The following is a 27022-nucleotide window of genomic DNA, read 5'->3' as shown; positions in this document are numbered from 1 at the left end:
CATGTGACTTCTATTCTAATTCCTCACTGGCTCCCCCCATCACACCTACAAAATCATTCAAATATGTTTTTGCTGGTTTATCTTCACTTGATTATCTACTAATCACCTTTCACATCCATCCATTGCAATTTAGTAGCTCAGGAATATTTGGATGGTGACTTGCCCCTTAGAGAATGTGTACTTGGACAAAGTAATCTGGATTGTTCTAAACCCGGGGTCATCAAACTGTGCCCTGTGAGCCAAATCCAGCCCACAGCCAGTTTTTCTGCTGCCCAGAAGCTAAGAATGGCTTTTACAGTTGTAGATACTCGGGAAAAAATGAAAAGAAAATTACTATTGTGTGACATGTTAAAATTATATGAAATGCAAATGTCAGTGTCCATAAAGAAAATTTAATTGGAACAGAGCCACAGTCATTCATTACAGCCTGTGCTGCCTTTGTGCTTTAATGGAAGAACCCAGTAATAGTGACAGAGACTTTATGTATGGCCCACAAAGCCAAAAATATTTGGTATCTAGTACTTCATAGAAACAGTTTGCCAGCCCCTATGGTACACAATCCACACCCTCATGGCTCCTTTCCTAAAATGCAATTCTGTGAATCTCAGATTGTTTCTTTCTTAAAATGCTGTATGTTTAGACACAAAAATTATTTCATTTTATTAGCATTTGTTGAATTGATTGTAGACCGACTCAATCATGTTACCTCCGTATCAGCTTCCATATTGCCTTAAAATAATGCTCTAGTTTTTCAGTGACAATGATGTAACCATGAGCCATGAGCATATTTTCAATGAGAAATCTAAACATATTTAATTTGAATTTTAAGAAATCGGCAAATATGAGCACCTGATTCTACACACGTCTGTTTTATAAAACGGGATTCTGTAGTTCATTTTGGTAACTTTCTTCCTCCAGAGAATTGCTATTATAATTATAAACTGGAAAATTTTAGGGCAGGTAGAGCCCTAAATTTATGTTTCAAAATAGAAAATCCTCTGTGTATGATGCTGGATTAAGTGGGAACCATTTTTCCCTTTCCAAGTCAAGACATGACCATTGCCATCCTCTTGCTTTCTCTTATTATAACCTCCCGCAATAAGAGGTCAAAGACATTGTTCCATGAAAATCAAGTGAAGGTCTGATATTGCTTCTCTATTTCTCAGGAACATTTTCTCTTCTCAGAGTTGACTGGTCACAACTGGAATGAGATGCTTCTTGAGAAACTTCTGGATCTCCTTCCAAGAATGCTCCTGTGCAGCTGCATGCAGGGTCACCTCTCCTCCCCACTGCATGAACAGGTGGAGTTTGGAGAGCTGTGAGGCACAGCACAGTGGGGAATAGGGAGGCTCTAACATGTGGCCTGCCCCAGGGTAAGAGAGCAGGGTCCAATTGTCCTTCCCATTTCTCCTCAACTGTTCTGTGGCTTGCTCAGCATATGCTTTGCTGTTGATACTCTTATCATCTTCTCCCACAATGAAGAGGAAATGTCCCTGGGCCTTTTCAATGGGGAGAAAAAAGGTCTCACTGGCTTTACTTCTAGCTTCCTCAAAACAATACTGGAACTGTGCTAACCCTAAGGCATTGATAGATACTAACTGTGGGGAGAAGGACAAGGGCTGACTAATTTGACCGCGATATACCTGTGGAGTGCTAAATACAAAGTTGGGTCCATTAATAAGCACGGTGGCTATGACCTGTTTTAGGTGAATAGCCATGGAGAGTCCAATCTCTGCTCCTTTGCTTATGGAAACTATCCCAATGCCTGGGCCAACGACCTAAAAATAATGAAAATGACACATTGATTTTATCCACCATTTAGCAAAACCCTACCATCTCAAACAACCAAAGAACTTGAATGGCCAATCGGAATCAAGCAAGGACTAATCCCACCTACATGCCCAGTTCTAGAGTTCTGAAATATGTAATGTATGTTCAAAGGAAATACTCCTTCAAGAATATGTCAGGCTTTCCAAATTAAATACTATGAATTCAGCATGGTGTTAGGTGCTGAGTTTAAAATGCCCTAAAGAAATACCAATGTAGTAGGGAAAATAAGAAAAGGGCACATAACTATTGTGAATAGTATGAGTCAAGGTATAGCTGATTGGTAAACTTTGTTGTATCAATACTGGGGTCTCTAAAGGTCATAGGAAAGGCACTCTGTAGGAAAAGACTGAGGAAAAAAGGTAAAATTAGTAAAATAGAGCATTGAAACACGAACAGAGGATTCTACATCTGCTGTGGTTTCCATAGAAGGTTTCTCCTTTGGAGAAAGGTTTCATGAAGGAGGCTTGGCTCAGCTTCCTCTTCCCTGGTCAGTCACCAAGCAGGCATTTTTAGATCGTCCACCCTGTACTAACCACTGGGGGACACTGAGGGGAAAAAGGCACAAATCATCTCTTACCATCAAGGAACTCACTACCAGGTGGAGAGACAGGAGGGCAAAAACAGACAATTAGAGTAACTTACAAATTCTGCAATATAAGAATGCATAAGCAAGGCTGCCAACCCGGATTATCAGGGAATAAAGGCAGGATCAGAGAAAGATTCTCAAAGGAAATAGGCTATGAATTGGGTTTTTATATTTAAAAAATTTGAGTTGGGGCACCCAAGTTGCTCAGTCAGTTAAGTGACTGACTCTTGATTTCAGCTCAGGTCATGATCTCATGGTTCAAGGGATCAAGCCCCGCAGTGAGCCACACATCAGGCTCCATGCTGACAGTGCAGAGCCTGCTTGGGATTCTCTCTCTTTCCCTCTCTCTCTGCCCCTACCCTGTTCTCTTTCTCTCAAGATAAATGAATTAATTTTTAAAAATGGGAACAAACAAGAAGGAATGGTATTCTATGCTGTGTATAGGCTCACTAACAGGAGCCATTCTCTTCTTATTTTGAGGGGCATGTATCCAGTCCCAAGGGATAAGTTCTGATGGATCTGAACCTAGTCCCGTTTTCTATCTACGTTTTCAGGCTCTCTTGTAAGGCCAGTACATTCTACCTAAGATCCTACCCTGCATATTAAGTGGGGTGACGTGAATCATCTCCTTTTGAATTAAAAAGAGCTCTCAAGCTCTGAAGTTCTAGGTCTTAATATAAAAGATATAGAGTCACATCACTGCAATGAGAGATGAGAACCCAGAAAAGATCTGGCCAGGGAAGACAAAGTAAAAGGAAGTATAACATGCATGAACAACATGGTATAACAAAATGACACAGCTATCTGCAGCCTTTTGGCAGAACACTAACTCTCGTTACAATTTCTGCCACCGCATTTGGGATTAGGGATTTTAGGATGCTTAAAATCAACAGATGGAGAAATAAGACCTACAAGGACTTGAAAGATCTGTGGTCTATCCTCCCACAGAAGAGACAGAATGAAGCAGGTTTAGTGCAAGTACCAACAGCCTAGGAAAGAAATCTGGTTTCCAGGTCTCGCTTAGTCATTGACTAGGTGACATTGGTAAGATTACTGATAAAGAAGTCATGCAGCAAGTATAAGAGGAATCAGGCTAAGAAAGTGAAAAACCGAATCACACAGCCTCTTCATCTCTCAACTAAGTTAAGCAGAAACTCAGCACAGTAACATTGCCTATTTGATAGCTCAAGGACAACTCCATTATATGCATCAAAAATAGCTTTTTAAAAATTCAATGCATTGGGGCACCTGGGTGGCTCAGTTGGTTAAGTATCCAACTTGAGCTCAGGTCATGATCTAACAGTTTGTGAGTTCAAGCCCCACGTCGGGCTCTGTGCTGACAGCTCAGAGCCTGGAGCCTGCTTCAGGCTCTGTGTCTCCTCCTCTCTCTGCCCTTCCCCTGCTCATGCTCATGCTCATGCTCTGTCTCTCTCTCTCTCTCTCTCTCTCTCTCAAAAATAAATAAACCTTAAAAATAATTAAGATAAAATAAAAAGTAAAAATTCAAAGCATCAATAGATTGTCAGTGACCATTGCCCATCTAATTACTACAATTCTAATCATATTTTGGTGATCCTGATATGAAATAGGATGTGGTACAGAGACTTAATTTTACTTAGATCAATTCTTTTTAAGAAAAAAATATTAGCTGGGGCACCTGGGTGGCTCAGTCAGTTAAGCAGCTGACTTCGGCTCAGGTCATGATCTCACGATCTGAGTTTGAGCCCCACGTTGGGCTCTTGTGCTGGCAGCTTGGAGCCTAGAGCCTGCTTTGAATTTTGTGTCTCCCTCTCTCTCTGCCCCTCCCCCTCGTACTCTGTCTCTCTCTCAAAAATAAATAAACATTAAAAAAAAAAGATAAAAACATTAGCAATTAGCAAGGGCTAACATGCAGCAACCCTACAGTAGCAGCAAATCACATTTTAAAATTTAAAGAAGGTATAGACTAGAAAGAACTATAGCATTATTTTTTTTTTAATTTTTTTTTCAACGTTTTTTATTTATTTTTGGGACAGAGAGAGACAGAGCATGAACGGGGGAGGGGCAGAGAGAGAGGTAGACACAGAATCGGAAACAGGCTCCAGGCTCCGAGCTGTCAGCACAGAGCCCGACGCGGGGCTCGAACTCACGGACCGCGAGATTGTGACCTGGCTGAAGTCGGCCGCTCAACCGACTGCGCCACCCAGGCGCCCCTATAGCATTATTTTTAAGGCCTCTCAAATAGCTAAAAATGCAGACTCAGTCCTCAAGAAAGACAGACTATCTTTCTGGTGAAGTCTGGTGATTAAATAATTATCAGAGAGGTGATGATAATAATAATTACATTTATTGAGGGTGTAGTATTGCCAGTGACTCTAGTGAGCACTTTGCTTGTATTATCCCCTTAGATAATTCTCACAAGAGCCTTACAAAATAGCACCACTGCCATAGTATTTAATAGATGAAGAAACTGAGAATTAGAGCATGTTAGTAGCTCGCCCAGATTCCCACAACCAGATAGGATGGAGCCAGAAAGGCAAGCCATTTCTGTCTGAATCTAAAGCCATTGCATTTTGATTCCATCATGGACACAGGCTAACTTCCCATTTTGTCTTTCTGAGCAGAAGACATTGGGTGTGAAAGAAATCATGTGAATAATATGGGTATGTATATAGAATCACACTTGGAAGTTAAAGGGTCACAGAGTGTTATAGTTATTTAAAAACAGGAACTGAAAGAAAAGGCAAAAATTACCTTCGGATGTCTCAGGAGAAAGTTGACAGCTTCTTCAAAATATTCTAACTCTATTTTTTCTGGGTGTAAAGGCAGATCTTCATAGTCACAGTAGGCCAAGGCCAACGCAGCAAAGCCATGACTGGCCAGGAGACTGGCTCGGTATTCAATCAGCCCACCAATATCAGCAAACAAGTCAATTACCCCTGGGAAACGGCCCTCTCCTGAAAAAGAACAAAACAAAACAGAACTGGATATGAAGGAAGGGAAGGAAAAAGGAAGAAAAATACGACAACACAAAGAAATGCATCACAAATCGTGGAAATGACATATAAATTTTCAATGGAATCCCTAAATTTTCAGGCTCCTATCTGGGACAGAATTAAAGCTGATTGAATACACTAATGGAACACAATATCAGGAAGCTTGATTGGGAAACCTGTTCACTGATATGCTTCATCTCTGTAGCCAAGGACTACTGGGGACTCATAGTGGCTCATTTCTATAGTACTGAGTAAAGAAAGCCATTGAAATTAGGCAAGGGCTTTTTAATCTATGAAGAGGTACACAATTAGGCTTTAGGACACCAGTGAAGGTCCTGAGATTACACGCAAAATATATGTTTATATGTGCATGTTACCAATGAAAGCCTCTATGGATTTAATTGGGTTCTTAAAGTATATATGACTCAAAAAAAAAAAAAAAAAAAAGGCTTCAAAAGTATATGACTCCAAAAAGTGAATTGAAATGATTATTAGCTATAATCCTGACTTAACACTGCTCTGTTACATTAGTCTGACTACACCCAAGCAGATGTAAATGACGAGGGCTTTCATGCAGTAACACTGTTTATTCACTGCAGCTTAACACATGGCAAAAAGTAGAGGTGCTCAGAGTATCATTCTATACTCACTCTCTGTGTAGGCAACTTGTTTCCTAAATAAAGCAAGGTTCACACACTGAAAAAAATATTTATGATGCGCTACTGGGGGCATTCTATTCTTGTGGAAGTGATTTTAGCTAAGGAAGACTGGTCCCATCCACATTTGAAAAGAGTGACTTGGGGATGCCTGGCTGGCTCAGTTGATAGAGTGTGCGACTCTTGATCTTGGGGTTGTGAGTTCAAACCCCATGGTGGGTGTAGAGACTACTTAAAAATAAAAAATATTTAAAAAAAAAGAAACAAGTGACTTGATTTAAAGGAATATTGGGAATTTTCAAAAGAAAACATTGCTGTGTTTCCTTATGTTGAGAGAACAAATAAAATGATACTAAGTATATCTTGGCTTTAAAATATACCACTTGTTAGGGTGCCTGGGTGGCTCAAGTTGGTTAAGCGTCCGACTTTGGCTTAGGTCATGATCTCACAGTCCATGAGTTTGAGCCCCGCGTCAGGCTCTGTGCTGACAGCTCAGAGCCTGGAGCCTGCTTTGGATTCTGTGTCTTCCTTTCTCTCTCTGCCCTTCCCCCCACCCCTCAAAAATAAATAAACATTAAAAAATTTTTTTGTTAATTAAAAATAGAACTACCTTCAACCCAGCAACTGCACTATTAGGTATTTATCCAAAGGATACAAAAATGTTGATTCGAAGGGGCACATGCACCCAATGTTTATAGCAGCACTATCAACAATACCCAAAGTATGGAAAAAGCCCAAACGTCTCTCGAATGATGAATGGATAAAGAAGGTGTGATATACATATACAATGGAATATCACTTGGCGATCAAAAAGAATGAAATCTTGCCATTTGCAACAATGTGGATGGAACTAGAGTGTATTACGCTATGTGAAATAAATCAGTCAGAAAAAGACATATCCTATAATTTCACTCAAATGCGGAATTTAAGAAATAAAACACACAAACATAGGGGAAGGGAAGGAAAAACAAAATAAAAACAGAGAGGGAGACAAACCATAAGAGACTCTTACATACAGAGAACAAACTGAGGGTCGCTGGAGGGGTGTTGGGTGGGGGCATGGACTAAATGGGTAAGGGGCACTAAGGAAGACACTTGTTGGGATGAGCACTGGGTATTATATGCAAGTGATGAATCACTAAATTCTACTCCTAAAACCATTATAAAAAAAGAGTACTGAGCCTCTTATCCTGGAAGAATGTCATAGTTGAGAACCACTTTGAGACCTGACTCATTCTCTTTTGGCCCCCACAGAACAAGGAGGACACGAGCACGTGCGGTGTCCAAGAGGATTCACAAATAGCACCCTCTAAACCAACACATCATCCCAACGTGGGAGGCCTGCACCAATATTAAATGTTTCATTGAAGTGGAATAATAGAAGCACAGACGTTTGTGACACTCACTGATCCCCACACACAATAATCTTGCCTATATGCTAATTACTGGGTGTAAACATATTGAAATTTGTCCAAACAACCAAATGGGTCATGATGACTTTGCAAAGGGAAGTTTTTATTCCTTCTACGTCATCTATAACTCTATGCTGTTGGAAACCACTTCTACCACTTCAAGCTTCCTCAATCCATCTCAGTTCTACTAAGTGATTATGTTTTTATTTTTTTAATGTTTATTTTTGAGAGACAGAGAGAGAGAGAGAGAGAGAGAGAGAGCAGGGGAGGGGCAAAGAGAGAGGGAGACAGAGGATCTGAAGGGGGTTCCACGCTGCTCAATGGGGACTCAAACTCATGAACTGTGAGATCACTGAGCCAAACTGGGATGCTTGACTGACTGGGGCACCCAGGCACTCTGTGATTATGTTTTTAAAAGCAGAGAGAGAGGCATACATCCTGGCAATACGATGGCTGTGTCCCAGATCAAATCATGTGTCTGCAGAAGGGGGCCTCAGACACTCCTGAAACCTGGACCTGCCATGAGCAACTTCTGGAAAACTAACTTTGCTTCATTCAGTCCCACAATAAACCCTGATAAATGTACCAGTAGATGTTTTGAACCACTTACTGATATGTGGAGATCACTGTGAGAAACTATGTGTATTCTGGTAAGTTGTATAGCCATTAAGAAGCATGTTGTATTTTCTGCAGATTTGTGGAATACTGTATAAATATGAAATATTTATGGAACTAGAGAATATAAAGTTTCTTTGCATCCTCTATATTTGTTGCAGTATTTCAGTCCATAATATCATCAGCTTATTGCATGCGATGACCCATGCCTAAACTGAAACTCAGACAGGACAAAACCCCCAAGAGAAGCTGGGATACAGTTCCATGATATCAGGATAGGGGTCTTCAGATAGTCAGGCTTCAATATAGAAGGATTTCACATGAATCCAAAGCTATGGGAAACCCATAATGCAGGGACTTCATAAACTCCATGTAGTCATATCCTTAGAAAAGCTCCAGAATTGTTGAGATCAAACTTGAGTTGGAATGGGGCATCACCATATTCTTGTTCTGGCCCAGAATTAACCCTGATTCTATGGCTGGCAAGGATTACACTATGTACTATCCATATCCAAGTTAAACCTCTAGAAGGATGAGGCATTCAAAAGAGGAAACACGAGGATGACAGTACCAGGTTAATTCTACTCACCAGGAGGGAGAAAGAGGGCTCCCCGAAGGTGGCCTTCTTGAACTTGGATCCGTGTGACACCAGGTGCTCTGTACCACCTCTCCAAAGTCACGCTGACTTTTGGATCAGTGGTGGCAATCTGGGCTAATGGTAAATTTGAATCATAAAGTTTTATCTGGACCAGGAAGGGGCTAGTCATCACATCTCTTTTCATCAATTTAGTTAAAAATTTTTCAGGTTTCAGGGACCAGAAGAGACCCATGGGGTGGACTCCTATATAGTCACCTCCAAGTGAAGGAGCATGATCCAGGTCTACCTCACCAACTTCACTGGCCTTATAGTAGGCTTGAGAATGAAACAGGTTCCCCTTTTCATCTTCTAGTGTTGCCTGAAAAATCACTATCTGAGAGGGACACAGGCCTGTAGCTCGGATGTGCACTGGCTCATCAATGAGCGTGCTTGCAGGGGTAGCTGTCAGCTGAATCATTGTTACAATGTGGCACCTTGAAGATTCTTCAAGTAATGCTTTGAGTAAAGCCTGGATATAAAAAAAAAAAAAAAAAGGGATAATGAAATAAGACAGCGATAAGGTTAATGAGAGGTGAACTGGAGCAGAAATCAGGCTGCTTGGGATTCAGCTCTAACCCTCCAGTTGTTTAGCAAATATACTGATATAATCTTCAAGTATTAGATACCTGAGAGCTTTCAACGAACTTATAGAATACATAAAACAAGTCGATAAGTTTTATAATCATTATGAACCAGGGTGGAGGAAGCAGCAGCCAAAATATGCATGAATGGTATCAACATATCCAAGGAAGATATCGCAATCGGCCACCAGAACCCTTGGAAAATTAGATGCAGCGGAGGATAAGAGTGAGATGTGCAGTTGAAAAGGGGGGCTTGGTAAATATCTATATATATATATATATGGAACTGGTGACTTCACTACTAATCCCCTTCCCAAATCCTGCAGACAGAATGCCTGGCATCTAAGAATTCATGTCTAACAGAGTATTAAAAAAAACAGACAAATCTTCTCAAAAGTATGAAAATAAAATCTTTGGGAAGAGCAAGGAGGCTGACATATGTATTCCCTAAAGAAAAAACATTCCTGGCTTCAGAGTTAGGATTAACTCTGAAGTTAGTTACCCAGTCCTAAGCAAAACCAGGCACTGACCAGCCCTTCAGACACCCAAACATTTGCTGGGCTTTTTCTAACTTCCATCTTAAAAATTAAGGAATGCCTCTCTCCTTTGGTTAGTGTGAAGAAAGCCACAAAAATGACCATTATTCCCATTCTAATAACCTAAAATTATCTGTATAAAAACAAAATCAATTAAAAAAAATTTTTAAATCTCATTAGATTGTCAGGAATCTAAACAAATTAAACTCTAGTGAGTAACAAACTCATCATAGGAAAGAGAAAACTTTCTCTTCTACAGAGTGACTTTTATCTATGACAAAGCAGCAAAAAAGAAACGCCCATCAAAAAAATAAGGAGAAATCAAAAATAAGGAGAAAGTATAATGGATGTGTGTGGGCTGGTTTGATAGATTCGAATCCTGAGAAACTCCAGCCAGAGTCTTTCTCCAAGTGCCAACTCTTTAGGACCTGGCCATGTGCTCTAGGACAATACATCAAAGAATGGGAGCAGAGACATGAGCCAAGAGAAATCTGTCTGCAGGCCTTCGGAAGAAGCAAGGCAGCTAACTTCCAAAAGATAGGGAAGAATAGCAAAATAGAGAGATTTCCCCAGGCTCAGAAAGCCAGGACTGGGACTGCAGAGCAAAGAAATGTCCTTAGTGACCCTCCTTCCAGAAGAATTATAAATCAGAGGGAAATATCCTACAGTTAGAAAAGCTAGCAACCTGGCCACAAAAGCCAAAGATATCTCCAGAAGTTCAGCAATGGTTAGGCACCAGTTTCTTCTGATGAGAAGAGCCTAATTTCATATCCCAAACTATCTGAAGCCAGGAGTATGCTGAATCAGATAAAGCTGAGACAAAGCCCAGATCCAGCTCGACTACAGGTCAGCCCCTAATTCTACCATTCTGACAGAACAGGGCTTTGCTCTTTTCTTGAGGTAAATATGACTTAGTCTACTCTTTTTTCTTTTTTTTAATGTTTATTTATTTTTGAGAGAGAGACAGAGCGTGAGTGGGGAGGGGCAGAGAGAAAAGAAGACACAGAATCCAAAGCAGTCTCCAGGCTCTGAGCTGTCAGCACAGAGCCCAATGCAGGGCTCAAACCCACAAACCGTGAGGTCATGACCTGAGCCAAAGTCGGTCGCTCAACCGACTGAGTCACCCAGGTGCCCCTAGTCTTTTCTTTTATATGAGATATCTGGGGTATAATAAAAAAAAAAAAAAAATTACAAGGTGCAACAGAAGCAACAAAATCAACCCATATTCATGATGAGAGCAAACAATCAGTAGGAAAGGGCACAGAAATAGTCAAGACAGTGGATTTATCACGCAGGAACTTTGAACCGACTACAATAGAATGCTATTCAGGAAAACAATCGAATTACTGATAAATACAATAACTGGGAGGAATCACAAGAGAATTATGCCACTCCCAAATGATTACATATTGTATGATTCCATTTATATAACATTCTTGAAATGACAAAGTTATTTATTTGTTTGCTTATTCGTTTGTTTTTAGAGAGAGAGCAAGTGGAGGAGAGGGACAGAGGGAGAGAGAGAGAGAGAGAGAAAGAATCATAAGCAGACTCCATGCTCAGCATGGAGTCTGATGCAGGGCCTGATCCCACAACCCTGGGATCATGACCTGAGCTAAAATCAAGAGTCAGACACTCAACCGACTGAGCCACCCAGGTGCCCTTTGAAACGACAAAGTTAGAGAAATGGAGAACAGATTAGTGGTAGCGCGTTGCCAAGGTTCAAGGATTGGGTTGGGAGGAGATGTCTATAAAAGGACACCATGAAGGATCCTTGTGTTCAGAGGAATATTCTGTATCCTGATTGTATCAAGGTCAATATCCTTGTGACACTGTACTACAGTTTTGCAAGATTTTACCATTAGGGAAAGCTGGGTAAAGGGTACATGTGTTCTCTCTGTATTATTTCTTACATATGTGGTAAATCTACCATTACCTCAAAATTAAAAGCTTAGTTAAAAAAAATAACTATGATAAAAATGCTAAAGGATCAAGTAGAAAAGGCAGACAAAATATTTGAGAATTTCATCTGGGCATGAAAGTTGTAGAGAAGAACCAAATGGAAAAGCTAGAAATAAAAAATACAAGAATAAAAATGAAGAATTGCTAGATAGACTTCATAGAAGACTAGAAAACAACAGCAGAGTAAAGGACCAAACTAAATTGCAACAAAGAAAAAAGGGTATAAAAGAAAAACAGAGCACTTGAGACGTGTGGAACAATATCAGATTCTAATATGTGTGTAATTGGTGCCTCAGAAAGACAGGGGAGAGAAAGGCACAGAAAAGATGTTTTAAAAAATAATAATGGAGAGGCACTTATGTGGCTAAGTTGGTTGAGCATCCGACTCTTTTTTGCAAAAAGATGATTTTATTAAAGCACACGGACAGGACCCTTGGGCAGAAAGACAGAAAGAGCTGCCCCAGGACCATGAGAAGAGACTGGTTCGAGCAACCGACTCTTGATTTTGGCTCAGACCGTGATCTCATGGTTACTGCGTGGGACAGAGCCCCGCGGTCGGGCTCTGCTCTGACCATGCAGAGCCTGCTTGGGATTCTCACTCTCCCTCTCTCTCTGCCCCTCCTGCGTCCCTCCCTGCCCCCTGCCCTCTCAAATGAAGAAACTTTAAGAAAATAAATAATGACTGAAATTTTCCCAAAATTGTTGAAAAATATCTTGCCACAATTACAAGAAACTCAGCAAACCAGAAGGAGGACAAACACTAAGAACACCACAACTGCAGCATTGCCTATTATCATTAGTTAAACTAATGATAATAAAATATAAAAAGCAAATATTAAAAGCAGCCAGAGAGGGGCGCCTGGGTGGCTCAGTCGGTTAAGCGGCCGACTTCGGCTCAGGTCATGATCTCGTTGTCTATGAGTTCCAGCCCAGCGTCGGGCTCTGTGCTGACCGCTCAGAGCCTGGAGCCTGTTTCAGATTCTGTGTCTCCCTCTCTCTGACCCTCCCCCGTTCATGCTCTGTCTCTCTCTGTCCCAAAAATAAATAAAAAACGTTGAAGAAAAAAAAAAAAAAATTTAAATGCCTAAAAGAAAACATAAAAACTCCAAAATTCTCTAGCTAGCAAAAATACACTTCAAAAATGAAGGCAAAATAAAGACATTTCCAGGAGGTGGGGAAATGGGAGACATTATGTCTGTCGTGGACTGACATTATAAGAAATGCTGAGTTGTTGGAGGGAAATTGGACCAGATGGACAACCAGATCTGTGGGAAAGGATGAAGACCACAAAAATGGTAATTATAGAAGCCCATTTAAAAACATCTTTAATATGCATACACACATATATATGTGTGTGTGTGTGTGTATTTAAATGCAATTAAGAGACTATATAAAATAAAAATAATAACAATGTCTTGTGGGGTTTACAGAATACACTGAAATAAAATATAATGACACAAAGGTGGGAATGGGGTAAATAGAATTAAACTGTTGTAAGATTATTATATATTACCTGCTATTTTTCGAGCAATACAAGATTATTTGCAGGCTGACTATAATTACTTAAAGGTACTGTTAGGAGCTCAGCTGAGCTCAGGGAGATAGAGAAAGCTGAGTGGCTATGTGTCAGAGTAGCTGATTAAAGCAACAAGCCAAAAACAACAGTGAAGCCTTTAATCACTTACTGTGATGGGAGAAAATGCCTGGGCAAGACGAGGCTTGATGGTCTGAAGTTGGTGGCTCAGCCAGAAGTGGGGGTGGGTTGTCGAGGGAGCTCCAAAGGATCCAGCAGTTCTGAGGTCAGGAGAGAGTGAGGGGAAGGGCTAGAAGTAGAAAAGAGCTAGGTGCTGAATCACAGTGAAAAGAAATGTTTTCAAGTATTCCTCCTCCTTGCATAAAGAAACCTCAGCAGACACACCTTGACAAGAATTTGGACCCTGAACAGGCCTGATGTAAAGAGATCTACAATGGGCAGGGAAGGCAAATACGAGAACATGATGGGCCTGAGTGACTAATGACTATGGAGACCAGTAACTGCTGAGTGGCTTAAGTCCTTGACTCCAACGTTTTCAAGAGGCTGCCATGCACTGACTGTACCCCAAAACTGGTGCTGGAAGGAGAGCTTTCTCCCATGATGCCTGCCAGCTAAAGCCTTTGTAATTGCCTATGGTCAGTTCTGGAAAATCATACATAGGTTTTTAACTAGGAGCTAGACTCCTCAGGTACATATTGTATTCTATAGAGTCTCTCTCTCTCTCTCTCTCTCTCTCTCTCTCTCTCTCTCTCTCTCACACACACACACACACACACACACACATTTAAGTAACCCCAAAAGAAACAGATGTTTCATTTACTATGGCTGTGTAGTAAACCCCAAAATTTAAAGGCATACGATAGTGATTATGCTCATATATTCTGTGGGTTGGGAATCAGGACAGGGTTCAGTGAGATCAGTCATCAGTTGCAAAGACAACTTTTCAGAGACTGCTAAACCAACCTCCACAACTGTGTAAGTTTAAATCCTTAAGAGTTACAGATCAGCGGGGTTGAGGAGGCTAAAGGAAAGATTATTTATCGTCAGTTGATACTTCAAGCAAGCCAAGTTCTGAAATCGCTGTTGGCTATACCATGTAAATCCTTGTGCAATTCTAGAGAGAGGAGGCCAGTAACATGTGACAGCAGAACCTGGTAAGAGCAGGGTTGAAGAATAAATATGATAGCTTAATTATTCGAGAATAAGAAGAGAAATAGGGTGGTGGTTAAAGGAAGGGTCAAGTAGTTTGCTTTTGTCCTATCTTGGGTTGCTCGAGAAGCCTACCTTGAGGTAAGAACTCAAAGCAAGTAGTGTATTTTGAGGGGGTTCCAGGAAACAGGAATGCAGAGGGGCAATGGGAAGTATCCAATAAATGGTTAGCTAAGGGCTGAGTGGTAAGGGAGGAAAAAGCCTTAATTTCCCACCACTTCCAGCCTGCCATGCTGAGAGGTAAAGCTGACTCTGGAGGCCCAATAAAACTATCAGGCAGAGGAATCCAAGGTCTGATGTTGTGAGTCAGGCCTGTGCACTAATGCCACTAGGGGAAGTATATACAGGCAAGGTATTGACAGTATCTGCTAACACGACAGTCTGGGTTGTTTTTTTGTTGTTGTTGTTTTGTTTTTTGTTTCATTTATTTTGAGACAGTGTGGGTGTGTGTGTGATCTTCAGATGGGGCAGAGAAAGAGGAAGAGAGAGAATTCCACGCAGGCTCCGCAATGTCAGTGCAGAGCCTGACACGGGGCTTGAACCCACGAACCGTGAGATCATGACCTGAGCTGAAATCAAGAGTCAGACACTTAACCAACTGAGCCACTCAGGTGCCCCAGGATGAGTTTCTTTTTTTTTTTTTTTTTTTTTTTTAATTTTTTTTTTTCAACATTTTTTATTTATTTTTGGGACAGAGAGAGACAGAGCATGAATGGGGGAGGGGCAGAGAGAGAGGGAGACACAGAATCGGAAACAGGCTCCAGGCTCCGAGCCATCAGCCCAGAGCCTGACGCGGGGCTCGAACTCATGGACCGCGAGATCGTGACCTGGCTGAAGTCGGACGCTTAACCGACTGCGCCACCCAGGCGCCCCAGGATGAGTTTCTTTTAATGTCAGCCCCACATCAGGCTCTGCGCTGGGCATGGAGCCTGCTTGGGATTTTCTCTCTCCCTCTCTCTCTCTCTCTCTCTCTCTCTCTCTCTCTCTCTCTGCTCCTCCTCCCCTTCATATGTGCTCTATCATTCTCTCTCTCAAAATAAATAAACAAACTTAAAAATACAAGAAAAGAAAATCATCCTTCAAACAATATAAAAATGGGACCACAATTCAAAAGCCCAAACTAAGAGCGTTTCTTCTATACTATTCTAGGAAGTTGTCTTTAAAAACAGGGAGAAATATTAATGGAGATATGGGGGAAGACTGAATAAAGAAAAGTTAAATAATTTCAGACAGCCTGTCATTCTCCCTCAGAAATATAAATTCTGGCTTGATATCTTCATAATCACAAGTTCCTATCGATATCCTTTCTAAACAAAATCCAACAGATAAGACATACCCTTATCTGAGCACTCTTTGAACTCCAAAGCTCGCTGAGATTACAAAATGAAAAAAGACTATTTGTCCACATGAACTGCCAAATTCCAAACACTGAAAGTAAGAATCTAATTTTATGACTCACTCAAGACCTGAGACTTTAATCCATGTCCAACTAGCCCAGAAGAGAGAGCCCTGATTACAAACCAAAGTACCTGACTTTTTCCTCTTGAGCCTCCCTTTCCATCCCTAAAGGAAGAATGGCACTCCCTAGAGTTCTTGTTAATCAAAACCCCAAATACATCTTTGTAATCTGACCAAACTAATACAAGAGAAGCACCGGCTTATGGCCCACTGTTTGCTCTAGTTTCCTATTAACTTTTAAAACGTATTGAACCCAGTCTCCTCCTACTTTCCCCTTTTTCATTCTCTATGCTTTCTAAAACTCTCCCTCTTAGGAATAGCACCTACATTTTACTCACATATTTTATTAATTTTTGTCATAAACAAATTGCTTGACCTTCATTGGCACCGTTTGGCCATACCTTTGCTCTATAAATAAAGAAGTCAAGGACTTTGACTTACTACCAAAGACTGAGAATTGCAAATGTGGCCACAGTAACAGGCAACAAAATACTTGTTCTTGGGCCCACAATTTCTGCTTTTGGAATGTGGGCAACACCAAATCTCCCAGTCATTACCTCCCCCTCCTGAACTAATTCATAGGAGCTCGAGAGCCTACTTAATGCTATAGAATGGAGCATTAGTGTGTGGGAAATAAGGTTAGGAATTCCCTGAATTTCCACCATAGGTTAACAAGGCATAAAGAATTAGAAAGCCACAGGATAAACACACTTAAGTTTGGGTAAACAAGATTAGGTAAACAGGGCAAAGTCTCCCAGTATAGGACAAAGGTATAGGAATAGGAAATCTCAGGATGGAAGCATCCAAAATGAGGTAAACAAGATTAGGTATTCAGGGAAGAAATGCCCCCCAACTTAGTACAATAGCAGAAAGCTGCTTTCATAGGAAGGAAGGACAAAAAAAACAAAAAGGAAAACAGGACTTTAGACAGGGCAGGGCAAAGTTGCCCAGAGTGGAGCTAATTAGCAAAAGAAAGGTGTCTTTTTGACCCTGAGGTAGCATGCTCTGTCTTTCTTTACCTAGGCCAGGTAAACAGAGGTGGTGCCTCTTATCTTTACCCAGGCCAGTTTAGGTAAACAGAGGTGGTGCCTCATGTCTGCTGTAAAAAACCTTTCACCTAGCTCCAGGATTTTGTTTTGTATTGACCCAAACTGCTAACACTGCATATCTTCAAAGCCCCCTTTTCCCCATGCCCATGAGTTAACGTTCACGGTTTCATTGTCTCTTTGTGCACATCCATCATGCTTGCAAGCCTTCTGATCCTAATAAAGATGGAGCAAGGACCTTACTCAGGGCTCATCTCCTCTCGGACATTAGCCTCTCTTGCATTTCAATTCTGCAGATGCTCTCTTGCTGGACAAGAGAGAACTCCAGACCCAGGGTCTACGACATAGTGGGATTTTACATGATAAGAAAATAAAAGCACTATTAAATCATTGAGCCCTTATTTATTTATTTGAGGTGACAGACAGAGCACTTTAAAAGTATGAGTTTAAGGGCACCTGGGTGGCTCAGCCAGTTAAGCATCCTACTCTTGGTTTTGGCTCAGGTCATGATCTCACAGTTCATGGGTTCGAGCCTGCTGTTGGGCTCTGGGTTCTGTGCTGACAGTGTGGAGTCTGCTTCGGATCTTCTGTCTTCCTTTCTCTCTGCCTCTCCCCCACTCACTCTCTATCTCTCTCTCACAAAAATAAATAAATAAACGTTAAAAAAAATAAAAGTATGAACTTAAAGAAACTATTAGTAAATTCATCTTCCTTAATTGTAAGGACTTCTGATCAGCCAAAAACTCCATGAAACACTTGAAAACACAGGCTGCTAACTTGCAGTAGACTTATACTACACATAAAATTGATTAAAAATTATTAAGCAGTGGGGGCACTTGGGTGGCTCAGTCAGTTAAGCATCAGACTTCAGCTCAGGTCATGATCTCATGGTTTGTGGGTTCGAGCCCCATGTCAGGCTCTGTGCTGACAGCTGGGGGCCTGGAATCTGCTTTGGACTCTGTGTCTCCCTCTCTCTCTGCCACTCTCACATTCGGTCTCTCTTTCTCTCTCTCAAAAATAAATATTTTTAAAAAATTAAATAAAAGCAATAAAAATAAGACATAACTATATTCAAAAACCTAGGTGAACATCACAAACATAATATTGAGTGTTAGATGCCAATCATAAATGAATATACATAGATTAATCATAAATTTATGTATGTTAAAAATTATATAACATACTTTTAGAGTAAATTTTTAAACAAAAGCAAAGAAGAGATTACCAAAAGAGTCAGGATTGTGGTGAAAAATTATCAGTGTAGTTCACATTGATAAACTGCAAGTAAATGGATGAAAAATAATATACCATGCAACAGTAAGCATAAGAAACCCAAAGTGGCTATATTAATGTCGGATTAAGTAGATTTCAATATCAAGAGTATTATCAGAGATGAAAAATAATGGGGCACTGGGTGGCTCAGTTGGTTAAGCATCAGACTCTTGATTGTGGCTCAGGTCATGATCTCACCATTCGTGGGATTGAGCCCTGTGTCAGGCTCTGTACTAGCAGCCTGGAGCCTGCTTGGGATTCTCTTTCTTTCTCTCTCGAAATAAATAAACGTTTTTTTTTAAAAAAGAAAAAAATAATAAGGGCACCTGGGTGGCTCAGTCAGTTGAGCATCCGACTTCAGCTCAGGTCACGATCTGACAGTCCGTGAGTTTGAGCCCCGCGTCGGGCTCTGGGCTGATGGCTCAGAGCCTGGAGCCTGCTTCCGATTCTGTGTCTCCCTCTCTCTCTGCCCCTCCCCCGTTCATGCTCTGTCTCTCTGTGTCTCAAAAATAAATAAATGTTAAAAAAAAAAATTAAAAATAAAAAGTAATAATAATGACAAGTTTGGGGCACCTGGGTGACTCAGTCAGTTGAGTGTCCTCTTGGCTTTGGCTCCGGTCATGATACCATAGTTCATGAGATTGAGCCCTGCATCAGTCTCCCTGCTGTCAGAACTGCTCGGATTCTCTTCTTCCTCTCTCTCTGCCCCTCCCCTGCTGGCATGTGCACTCTCTCTCACTCTTTCTCCCACAAAATAAATAAGCTTAAAAAAATAAATGGTGCATAGGGGCACTTGTACCCCAATGTTTATAGCAGCACTCTCAACAATAGCCAAATTATGGAAAGAGCCTAAATGTCCATCAACTGATGAATGGATAAAGAAATTGTGGTTTATATACACAATGGAATACTATGTGGCAATGAGAAAGAATGAAATATGGCCTCTTGTAGCAACGTGGATGGAACTGGAGAGTGTGATGCTAAGTGAAATAAGCCATACAGAGAAAGACAGATACCATATGGTTTCACTCTTATGTGGATCCTGAGAAACGTAACAGAAACCCATGGGGGAGGGGAAGGAAAAAAAAAAAAAAAAGAGGTTAGAGTGGGAGAGAGCCAAAGCATAAGAGACTCTTAAAAACTGAGAACAAACTGAGGGTTGATGGGGGGTGGGAGGGAGGGGAGGGTGGGTGATGGGCATTGAGGAGGGCACCTTTTAGGATGAGCACTGGGTGTTGTATGGAAACCAATTTGACAATAAATTTCATATATTAAAAAAAATAAAAAATAAAAATAAATGGCAAATTCATAAAAATCATAAATCCTAATAAAAGATTTCAAAATATATGAGGCAAAATTTGAGACAGAATTAAAGCAAGAAATAAACAATTCCATAATCATGGTTAAAAATTTTAACATTCCTTTCTCAGCAATTGATAGAATAACTTGGCAAAAATCAGTTAAGGCATAAATTTAAACAATGCTATCAATGACCTTGACCTAATTGCTATTTATAGAACACTAAGCCCACATGATATATTTAACAAGATAAACCATACACTGCACCATAAAATTAATCTTAACAAATTCAAAAATGCTGAAATCAGAGAGTACTTTTTTAGACCACAATGGAATTAAATTAGAAAGCAATAAAATAATCCAGAATATGTTATTTCTTATTTGTTCCCAAATATTTGAAAATCAAACACACTTCTAATTATCCACAGGTCAAGGAAGAAGTCAGAAATTAGAAAATATTTTAAACTGAATGATAATGGAAGTAAAATGAAAATATTTGTAGGATGAAGCTAAAGCTAAAAAGTGAAATTTATCACCTTAGTGACTTATACTGGAAAAGAAGTTCTAAAATCAATGACCCAAGTCTACCTCAAAAAGCTAGAAAAAAAGAGGAAAGTAAACCCAAAGTAAATATAAGAAAGGAAATAAGAAAAGCATATTATCAATGAAATGGAAAATAAACAACAGAAAGAAATTAACAAAGACAAATTTAGTTCTTTGAGAAGACAGACAAAATTGATAAACTACAAGCCCGACTGGTCAAATAAAAAGAATAAAATAACAAATACCAAAGTGAAAGAGGGCTTATCATTGCAGATCCAATAGACATTAAAAGGAAAATAAAAGAATATTATAAAAACTTTATGCCAACTACTTTGACAACTTAGAAATCATTCAAGTAAAAACTTGAGAACTTTTGCACTGTGAAATAAACTAATAAAAATGATATAGAAAAGTAACTGCAGATAAGATAAAGCTCAGGTATGTGCAGGTATGACTGAGTTCAAGGTACTTGTCACTTTATACTTTAAGATACACAAGAACACACGTTAATGGATTACAAATGAAGAAGTAGGACAGGAGGGCCTGGCTGGCTTAGTCAGTAGAGTGTGACTTTTGATCTTGGGGTTAAGTTCAAGCTCCATGTTAGGTGTAGAGCTTACATAAAAAAAAATATTGCCGGGGCGCCTGGGTGGCTCAGTTGGTTGAGCATCCGACTTCAGCTCAGGTCACAACCTCAAGGTCCGTGAGTTCGAGCCCCGCTTCGGGCTCTGGGCTGATGGCTCAGAGCCTGGAGCCTGCTTCCCATTCTGTGTCTCCCTCTCTCTCTGCCCCTCCCCCGTTCATGCTCTGTCTCTCTCTGTCTCAAAAATAAATAAACGTTAAAAAAAAAAAAAATTAAAAAAAAAATATTGCCAAAAGGATGACTTGAGATTAACAAATATTTATTAAAACAGACACACACACACACACACACACACACACACACACACACACACACGGAAGCAGGACCAAGTTGCCCATTCCTAGGTTCAGAGTCAAGAAATTTACAGTGGAATGATTTCCATTTCTGAGTAAAAGGGAGTTTTATGGCAGACCAATACTCAACTATAAAAAAGCCAGATTAAAACAAATAGATAAGAATAAAAGCAAAAAACTGGCAATAATTTAATTATCCAGTAATAGAATATTGGTTGAATAATTCCAGTAGTCCTCCCACCCCTACCCCTTAGCTACAGTTTCACCTTCCACAGTTTGAGTTACCTGCAGTCATCCCCAGTCTCCAAGTAGATAAGCCTCCTTCTGATGTAAATCAGGTCAATAATAGCCTAATGCTACATTACAACACCTAGATCATTCACCTCACTTCATCTCATCACATAGGCATTTTATCATTTCACATCAACACAAGAAGGGTGAGTACAATAAGATACCATCAGAGACCACCTTCACATAACATTTATTACAACATATTGTTATAATTGTTCTATTTTATTATTAGTCATTGTTAATCTCTTACTGTGCCTAATTATAAATTAAGCTATCATAGGTCTGTATGCATAGGAAAAAATATAGTATATATAGGGTTCAGTACTATACAGGGTTTCAGGCATCCACTGGATGGCTTGAAATGCATCTCCCCAAGGTTAAGAAGGGACTACTGTACTTAACATCCAGTTATGGAATAATGCATTATTAATCAAATTTATTAAGGACTTTTAAAATGTAGAAACACTCATAGAGTGAAGGGAGCAGGGGGACAATGTCACAGTAAATTTTAAAATACAGGAGAAAAGTTTATTTTCATTTAAAAATGTACTAGTATATTAAGTGATTATCTGAGCAGTAAAATGGAAATGGTATTTTTTGTCTTTCCCAAATTTCTTAAAAAATGTGCTTTTATAATCAGAAAAATGACATTAAAATTAAAAAGGAGAGGGAGAAGTCTACTTATGTGGCTTAAAATACATGTTGTTTGTACAAGACTATTTCTATTAACCCTGAATATTTTATCATCAGGGTTTTTGTAAGTATATTTATGGAATTCAAAGATCCAACTAAGTAAAATTAATGGACAACTCCTTCTATACAGCAATCACTTAATTTTTACAAATGTAACCTTTTAGAATTATATCAAGTTTGGTTACTTAAGTGAATAAGTTAGCAAACCTAACTTAATCTTCAGGAAAACCTAAGGTCATTATTCTGGTATGTTTATTGTGTTGGACTGTAGAACAGTGACGCCCTCTAGAGTTATTGATGGATGTGCAGTTTATCTTTTCTGGTAGCTCAACTTTCCAGGATTGCTGCTTCAGGGTTGGAACTTTCCCACTTCAATACTAGGGTCTAAGGCGACGTTACTCAAAACATTATCACCAATGCCTAGGAGGTTTTTAGATACACAGAAGCTCAGGACCCACTTTTGACTTATGGAATAAGAATCTGCATTTTAAAAAGACCACCAAGTGACTTGTATGCACATTGGATTTTGAGAAACACAGCTCCAGTCTACAAAGAAGTAATTTCTTCTGCCTTTACATTCATGAGAAGCCTGGTTTTACAGTTCTCCAGCTGAAACCAATTGTTTTTTCAAACCGCCTTTATCATCCATTACTTCCATCATGCCCTTTATACATTTTCCTGCCTCCAGATCAGAAATAAAAGTTGTGGGGGAAATGAAATGATCAAATCCTGTATGTAAAATTCAAATATTTCCATACTGAAACCCTCTCACATAGAAGGTATATAATAGCTCTGATATTTAAGCTCCAGACACTCTGATACTCCAGACTTCTGAAAAGCTCTTTAATGTACAGGTTATTAAAAACCTGATCATCTGCTGATGTTTATTGGGCATGACTGTAATGTAACTAATTTTTCTAATATGCCAGAATTTATACACCCACATGATTTTTGCCCTCTTCAAAGTAGTCATCCCGGGAAAGAAAATACATGCAATTGCCTCTGTTTAAAACCTGTCACTTTTCTTTCAGAACTGTAAGTAGTCAAGGTAAAATATAAGAAATTCCTTCTTCCTCTTATTACTCTCTAGCCATTATCTAAAGTCTAAACAAAAATAATCCCTAATTTAATCACTTCCTCATCTAACATCTGTAATTCAGAACTGTCCGGTAACTTGCTATTTGAGTTATTTCCACAAATTGAGTACACCAAAGTCTGCAAAGACTTACCGCCCTAGTGGATACCCATAGGTATTCAAAGCTGCTTTTAAAAAGCTACAGAAAAGGGGTGCCTGGGTGGCTCAGTCAGTTAACCAACTGACTTTGGCTCAGGTCACGGTCTAACGGTTTGGGAGTTTGAGGCCTGCATTGGGCTCTGTGCTGGCAGCTCAGAGTCTAGAGCCTGCTTTGGATTCTGTGTCTTCCTCTCTCTCTCTCTGCCCCTTGCAGACAGCTTGCGTGCTGTCTCTCTCTCTCAAATATAAATTAAAAAAAATAAATTAAAAAGTTACAGAAAAGATAAAGGTTTTGAAATAAACATCATCTCCTTTGAAGAGCATATTCATTTAGATACAGAAGCTGGCATATCTCTTTTAAGAAAAATCACAGCACTTCATAGCTGGCATATATATTCTTTCGTTTATAATACTTAAATTAAGGAAATGATAAGGCAAAAAAGCAAATTTTACTTTTTTTTTTAGTAGGCTTCACACTCGGCATGGAGCTCAACGTGGGGCTTGAACTCACAACCCTGAGATCAAGACCTGAGCTGAGATCAAGAGTCGGACGCTTAATCGACTGAGACATTCAGGCAACCCACAAATTTCACCTTTAAAAAATTTAAAAATACACAACACTCTTCAAGAAATTTACTTTAATTCCAAAAGAGATTAATCTAGAATGAACAGTATCATTTTCTACTATTTTTACTCTTGTAGTAAAGCAATGAAAGAAACAACTTGCTGTACATAGATTTTTACATTTCTTTTATACATATCTACGGTTCCTTATTTGTATATGTACTATACATAATTAATACCACCTTAGGTTTAAGAGTCCTAACAGGATTAAAACCTGTTTTTGCATCTACTAATTTATGCGTAAAAAATAAAGACCATGCGTGAACGTATAATAGCCTTGTATCTTAAACCCAAGTTTAATTACAGTGTCCTCCAAAGAAGGAAATTTTCATACATGATTAAAGACTTGATTCCATTAAAAAAACAAAGTTCCAGCAAACGTGAAAAAAGAAAATCTTGTTACTTGTTAATTCATGATGAGAAAAAGATAATTCATCCTTCCACAGAAAAAGTGGGTTTAGAGAACAGTTCTGATAGCATTTCACATGGTAACGTATCAAAAGTCTAATTAATAACCAGCCCCCTTGCTCAGGACAAAATGATCTTAATGAGCTCCTCTTCTGCTCAGTAACCCCAAGTGATTTTTACATTGGGAGGCAGATTACTAGCAGTAAGCTCATCAAATTTAGATTGATCCCTAATAGACACATTATAGAAATCAAGAACATCTCTGACCCTGCACATCTGGTGAAGCCTGGAGTTGGGCACTGCATGGCCCAAGTCATCAGCTAAACGTGCCAAGAAACTGAACTTCAGAAGGCCATCTTCCAGGGACACATCCTGCCAACTGTTACCAACAGAGGAACCAAAAATTTCTTTGACACAAGATTCCAAACGCCTCTGGAGATCTTCAGGTGGTATGTATGTTCGGCTTCGTAAGGGTGGACACACCAAAATAGGCTCTTTCTTCACTTCTTCTACTGTCTCAGCCACCACTAGCTTTTTCTCTTTTCTAGAATGGTCAAAAACAAGTATGTGAATCTCTGGTTAACTGCACTAATGCAGCTGACAAACTGACAAACGCCAGACCTAATCTTACCCATCTATCTAAATCAACCAATAATTTGCACACTTACTACTCTTCCGGGCACTGTAGAGAGAAGAATAAGATAGGTGCCTGCCTTTGGAAGCTTAGAGTTGAACTGAGCTGATACAGACAGAAAAGAAAAGCTGCTTACAGATTTCACATGCTGTAAGAATTCCTAAGAACACGTAAAGAGGTAAATCGCCTGTCTGGGATTCCCAGTTTCCAAACCCAACCAACCGCTGTAACCTCATGTCCTACAAATCTACTATAAACACTCCATGCCCTACCCACACTAAACTACTACATTCTGTTTCCCACTTTCCTGAGGCCATGTGTTACCTCAAGTTACATCCTACAGGAGATGCCAATTTCATCTTTGCCTATTGAAATCTTACTTTAAGTCCTAGAACAGAACTGTTCTCTTCCAAGGAGTTTTACTTGATTTCTCCAAATATAACTATAAATTCCTCTGATCTAGTATAGCGCTTTATATTGCTTTCACGGCACACTTCATCGTACCAGAGTTTTATTTATTTACATTCTATTTCTCTTACTAGATCACGGTTTCTCAGCCCAAACACTTGACATTTTGGACCAGATAATTCTTTGTTGTAGGAGGCTATCCTGTAACTGTAAGATGCTCAGCAGCATCCCTGGCCTCTACCCAGGGCAGGGTAAATGCGAGGAGCACTCCTATGCTCCAGTCATAACCAAAGGACATTGCCAAACGCCCCCTGATAGGCAAAATTATCTCTGGTTAAGAACCACTATACCAGATTATAAACTCCTGAATACAGAAACCTGTTTTATTGATTTGGGGTCCTTTGAAAACTGCTTGGATAACTACTACTGAGTACATGGGCCAACGTGAGGAAATCTGCCTAATACACTATTTCAGTGCTTAATGAAATATTATTCACTCTTGTTTTCCATGGAGCTGGTATCTGACTGGGATTGGTCATCACTACAAAAATTGGGAGGCACCAGAAATGAATGATGTGTGTGGGGGGGAGGAAGGACGAAGTACAGAAGGAAGGAAGGGGAGGGAGGGAGGGGGAGAGGGAGGAAGGAAGGAAGAGAAAGAAAAGAAAAGAAAAGAAAAGAAGAAAAGAAAAGAAAAGAAAAGAAAAGAGAAAAGAAAAGAGAAAAGAAAAGAGAAAAGAAAAGAGGGACGCCTGGGTGGCTCAGTCGGTTGAGCGTCCGACTTCGGCTCAGGTCATGATCTCGCAGTTTGTGGGTTTGAGCCCCGTGTTGGGGAAAAGCAGTAGATGGAGAGTCAAAGACGGGTTCCAGCTGTGCCATTAACTTGCTTTCAGCAAAATACTTCCTATGGGGCCACCGTTTCCCCATATGCCAGAGCACTTAAGCTCTGAGAAGGGACTTTGCTTCCACTGCTGTAACCTACTTAGGGAAATGCTGGGCCAGAGAGGGCGTTTAGTAACTATCTGTTGATGAATCAATGAATGGACAAACGAACAAAACGAGGAGGCCACGCTTCATTTCTGAATCTAGCTTGTGAAGAAATACCCCGCGCAAATGCACTTAGTTTACGGAGCACTTTCACGTTCACGTTCCATGTTACTCGTTCCAAACGAACCACTTGTATCCTCATACCACAGTCGGTGCCTGGAACACATGGTCAGTACTGTTTGCTTACTACACTAACGAGTGAAGTCGAAGGGAAAGGGGGCGGCATTTCCGTTATAAGATGAGAAAACTGAGGCCAAGACTGGGCCCCACCACTCAAGGACACCCGCGCTGAAGCCTCTGAACTCAGAACCTAACGTACTTTCTCGTCCTATCCCAAGTCAGGCGCAGGGCCAGGGTATCGTCCTAATAGCAGAACTCCCACTTTTGAATTCGTCCTTTCATCCTCCTCAGTTTCTCTCACTTTCGCTGAACGAGACCCACCATCTAACCTTCCGCTTTACCTGAATCGAGACCAAAATTCTCTGCGTGGTGCCCCTAAGACTATCCACGTGAGGCCTCTTCTGGTAACGCCAGACACTGACAGCGCCGCCATCTCGGAGGAGAGCTACCGGCTGGGGCTCTGCCCCCAGCCGGCA

At 40.1% G+C, this 27022-nt stretch overlaps 3 protein-coding genes across 6 annotated transcripts in view; all 3 read right to left on the bottom strand.

Annotated features, from left to right (window-relative positions):
* Positions 1-5250, bottom strand: part of LOC131491590 (acyl-coenzyme A amino acid N-acyltransferase 2-like) — a 28659-nt gene extending 23409 nt beyond the window's left edge. Inside the window, exon 1 of one of the 3 annotated variants that reach the window (XM_058694741.1) lies at positions 5150-5250. Coding sequence is in view for 1 of the 3 variants with exons in the window: in XM_058694738.1 (XP_058550721.1) it covers positions 1644-1675 (32 nt within the window). In the remaining 2 variants the exon portion in view is untranslated. Of the gene's footprint in view, positions 1-1643; positions 1779-5149 lie in introns of those variants that run through there. The other 2 variants (XM_058694740.1, XM_058694738.1) reach the window with 2 other exon arrangements.
* On the bottom strand, positions 636-19068 carry BAAT (bile acid-CoA:amino acid N-acyltransferase). Of its 2 annotated transcripts, XM_058694743.1 has the most exons (5): positions 18883-19068; positions 13476-13613; positions 8664-9180; positions 5150-5352; positions 636-1778 (listed from the first exon to the last, which is right to left on the bottom strand). In XM_058694743.1, the coding sequence occupies exons 3-5, from the start codon at positions 9127-9129 to the stop codon at positions 1182-1184; spliced, it is 1266 nt and encodes a 421-aa protein (XP_058550726.1). In that variant the 5' UTR covers positions 9130-9180; positions 13476-13613; positions 18883-19068; the 3' UTR covers positions 636-1181. The 2 variants fall into 2 exon arrangements, with proteins under 2 accessions (XP_058550726.1, XP_058550725.1); XM_058694742.1 differs by lacking the exon at positions 18883-19068 and having other exon boundaries at positions 13476-14031.
* A 4860-nt stretch (positions 19069-23928) lies between these two features.
* Positions 23929-27018, bottom strand: MRPL50 (mitochondrial ribosomal protein L50). Its single transcript, XM_058694737.1, has 2 exons — positions 26888-27018; positions 23929-24881 (listed from the first exon to the last, which is right to left on the bottom strand). The coding sequence occupies exons 1-2, from the start codon at positions 26977-26979 to the stop codon at positions 24494-24496; spliced, it is 480 nt and encodes a 159-aa protein (XP_058550720.1). The 5' UTR covers positions 26980-27018; the 3' UTR covers positions 23929-24493.
* Between the last annotated feature and the right edge of the window lie 4 nt (positions 27019-27022).

This window comes from Neofelis nebulosa, chromosome 12 (assembly GCF_028018385.1).
Source record: "Neofelis nebulosa isolate mNeoNeb1 chromosome 12, mNeoNeb1.pri, whole genome shotgun sequence".
NCBI lineage: Eukaryota > Metazoa > Chordata > Mammalia > Carnivora > Felidae > Neofelis > Neofelis nebulosa.
This window is presented reverse-complemented; position numbering and strand designations above follow the sequence as displayed.

Excerpts from the sequence above, each read along its gene's own strand:
- BAAT (XM_058694743.1), bottom strand. The coding sequence starts at position 9,129 with ATGATTCAGCTGACAGCTACCCCTGCAAGCACGCTCATTGATGAGCCA. Across the intron at positions 5,353-8,663 it reads AGCCCTCTTTCTCCCTCCTG|GAGAGGGCCGTTTCCCAGGG; the intron begins GTGAGTAGAATT and ends GTTCTTTTTCAG. Across the intron at positions 1,779-5,149 it reads TTCTCCTGAGACATCCGAAG|GTCGTTGGCCCAGGCATTGG; the intron begins GTAATTTTTGCC and ends CATTATTTTTAG.
- MRPL50 (XM_058694737.1), bottom strand. The coding sequence starts at position 26,979 with ATGGCGGCGCTGTCAGTGTCTGGCGTTACCAGAAGAGGCCTCACGTGG. Across the intron at positions 24,882-26,887 it reads GAATTTTGGTCTCGATTCAG|AAAAGAGAAAAAGCTAGTGG; the intron begins GTAAAGCGGAAG and ends TGACCATTCTAG.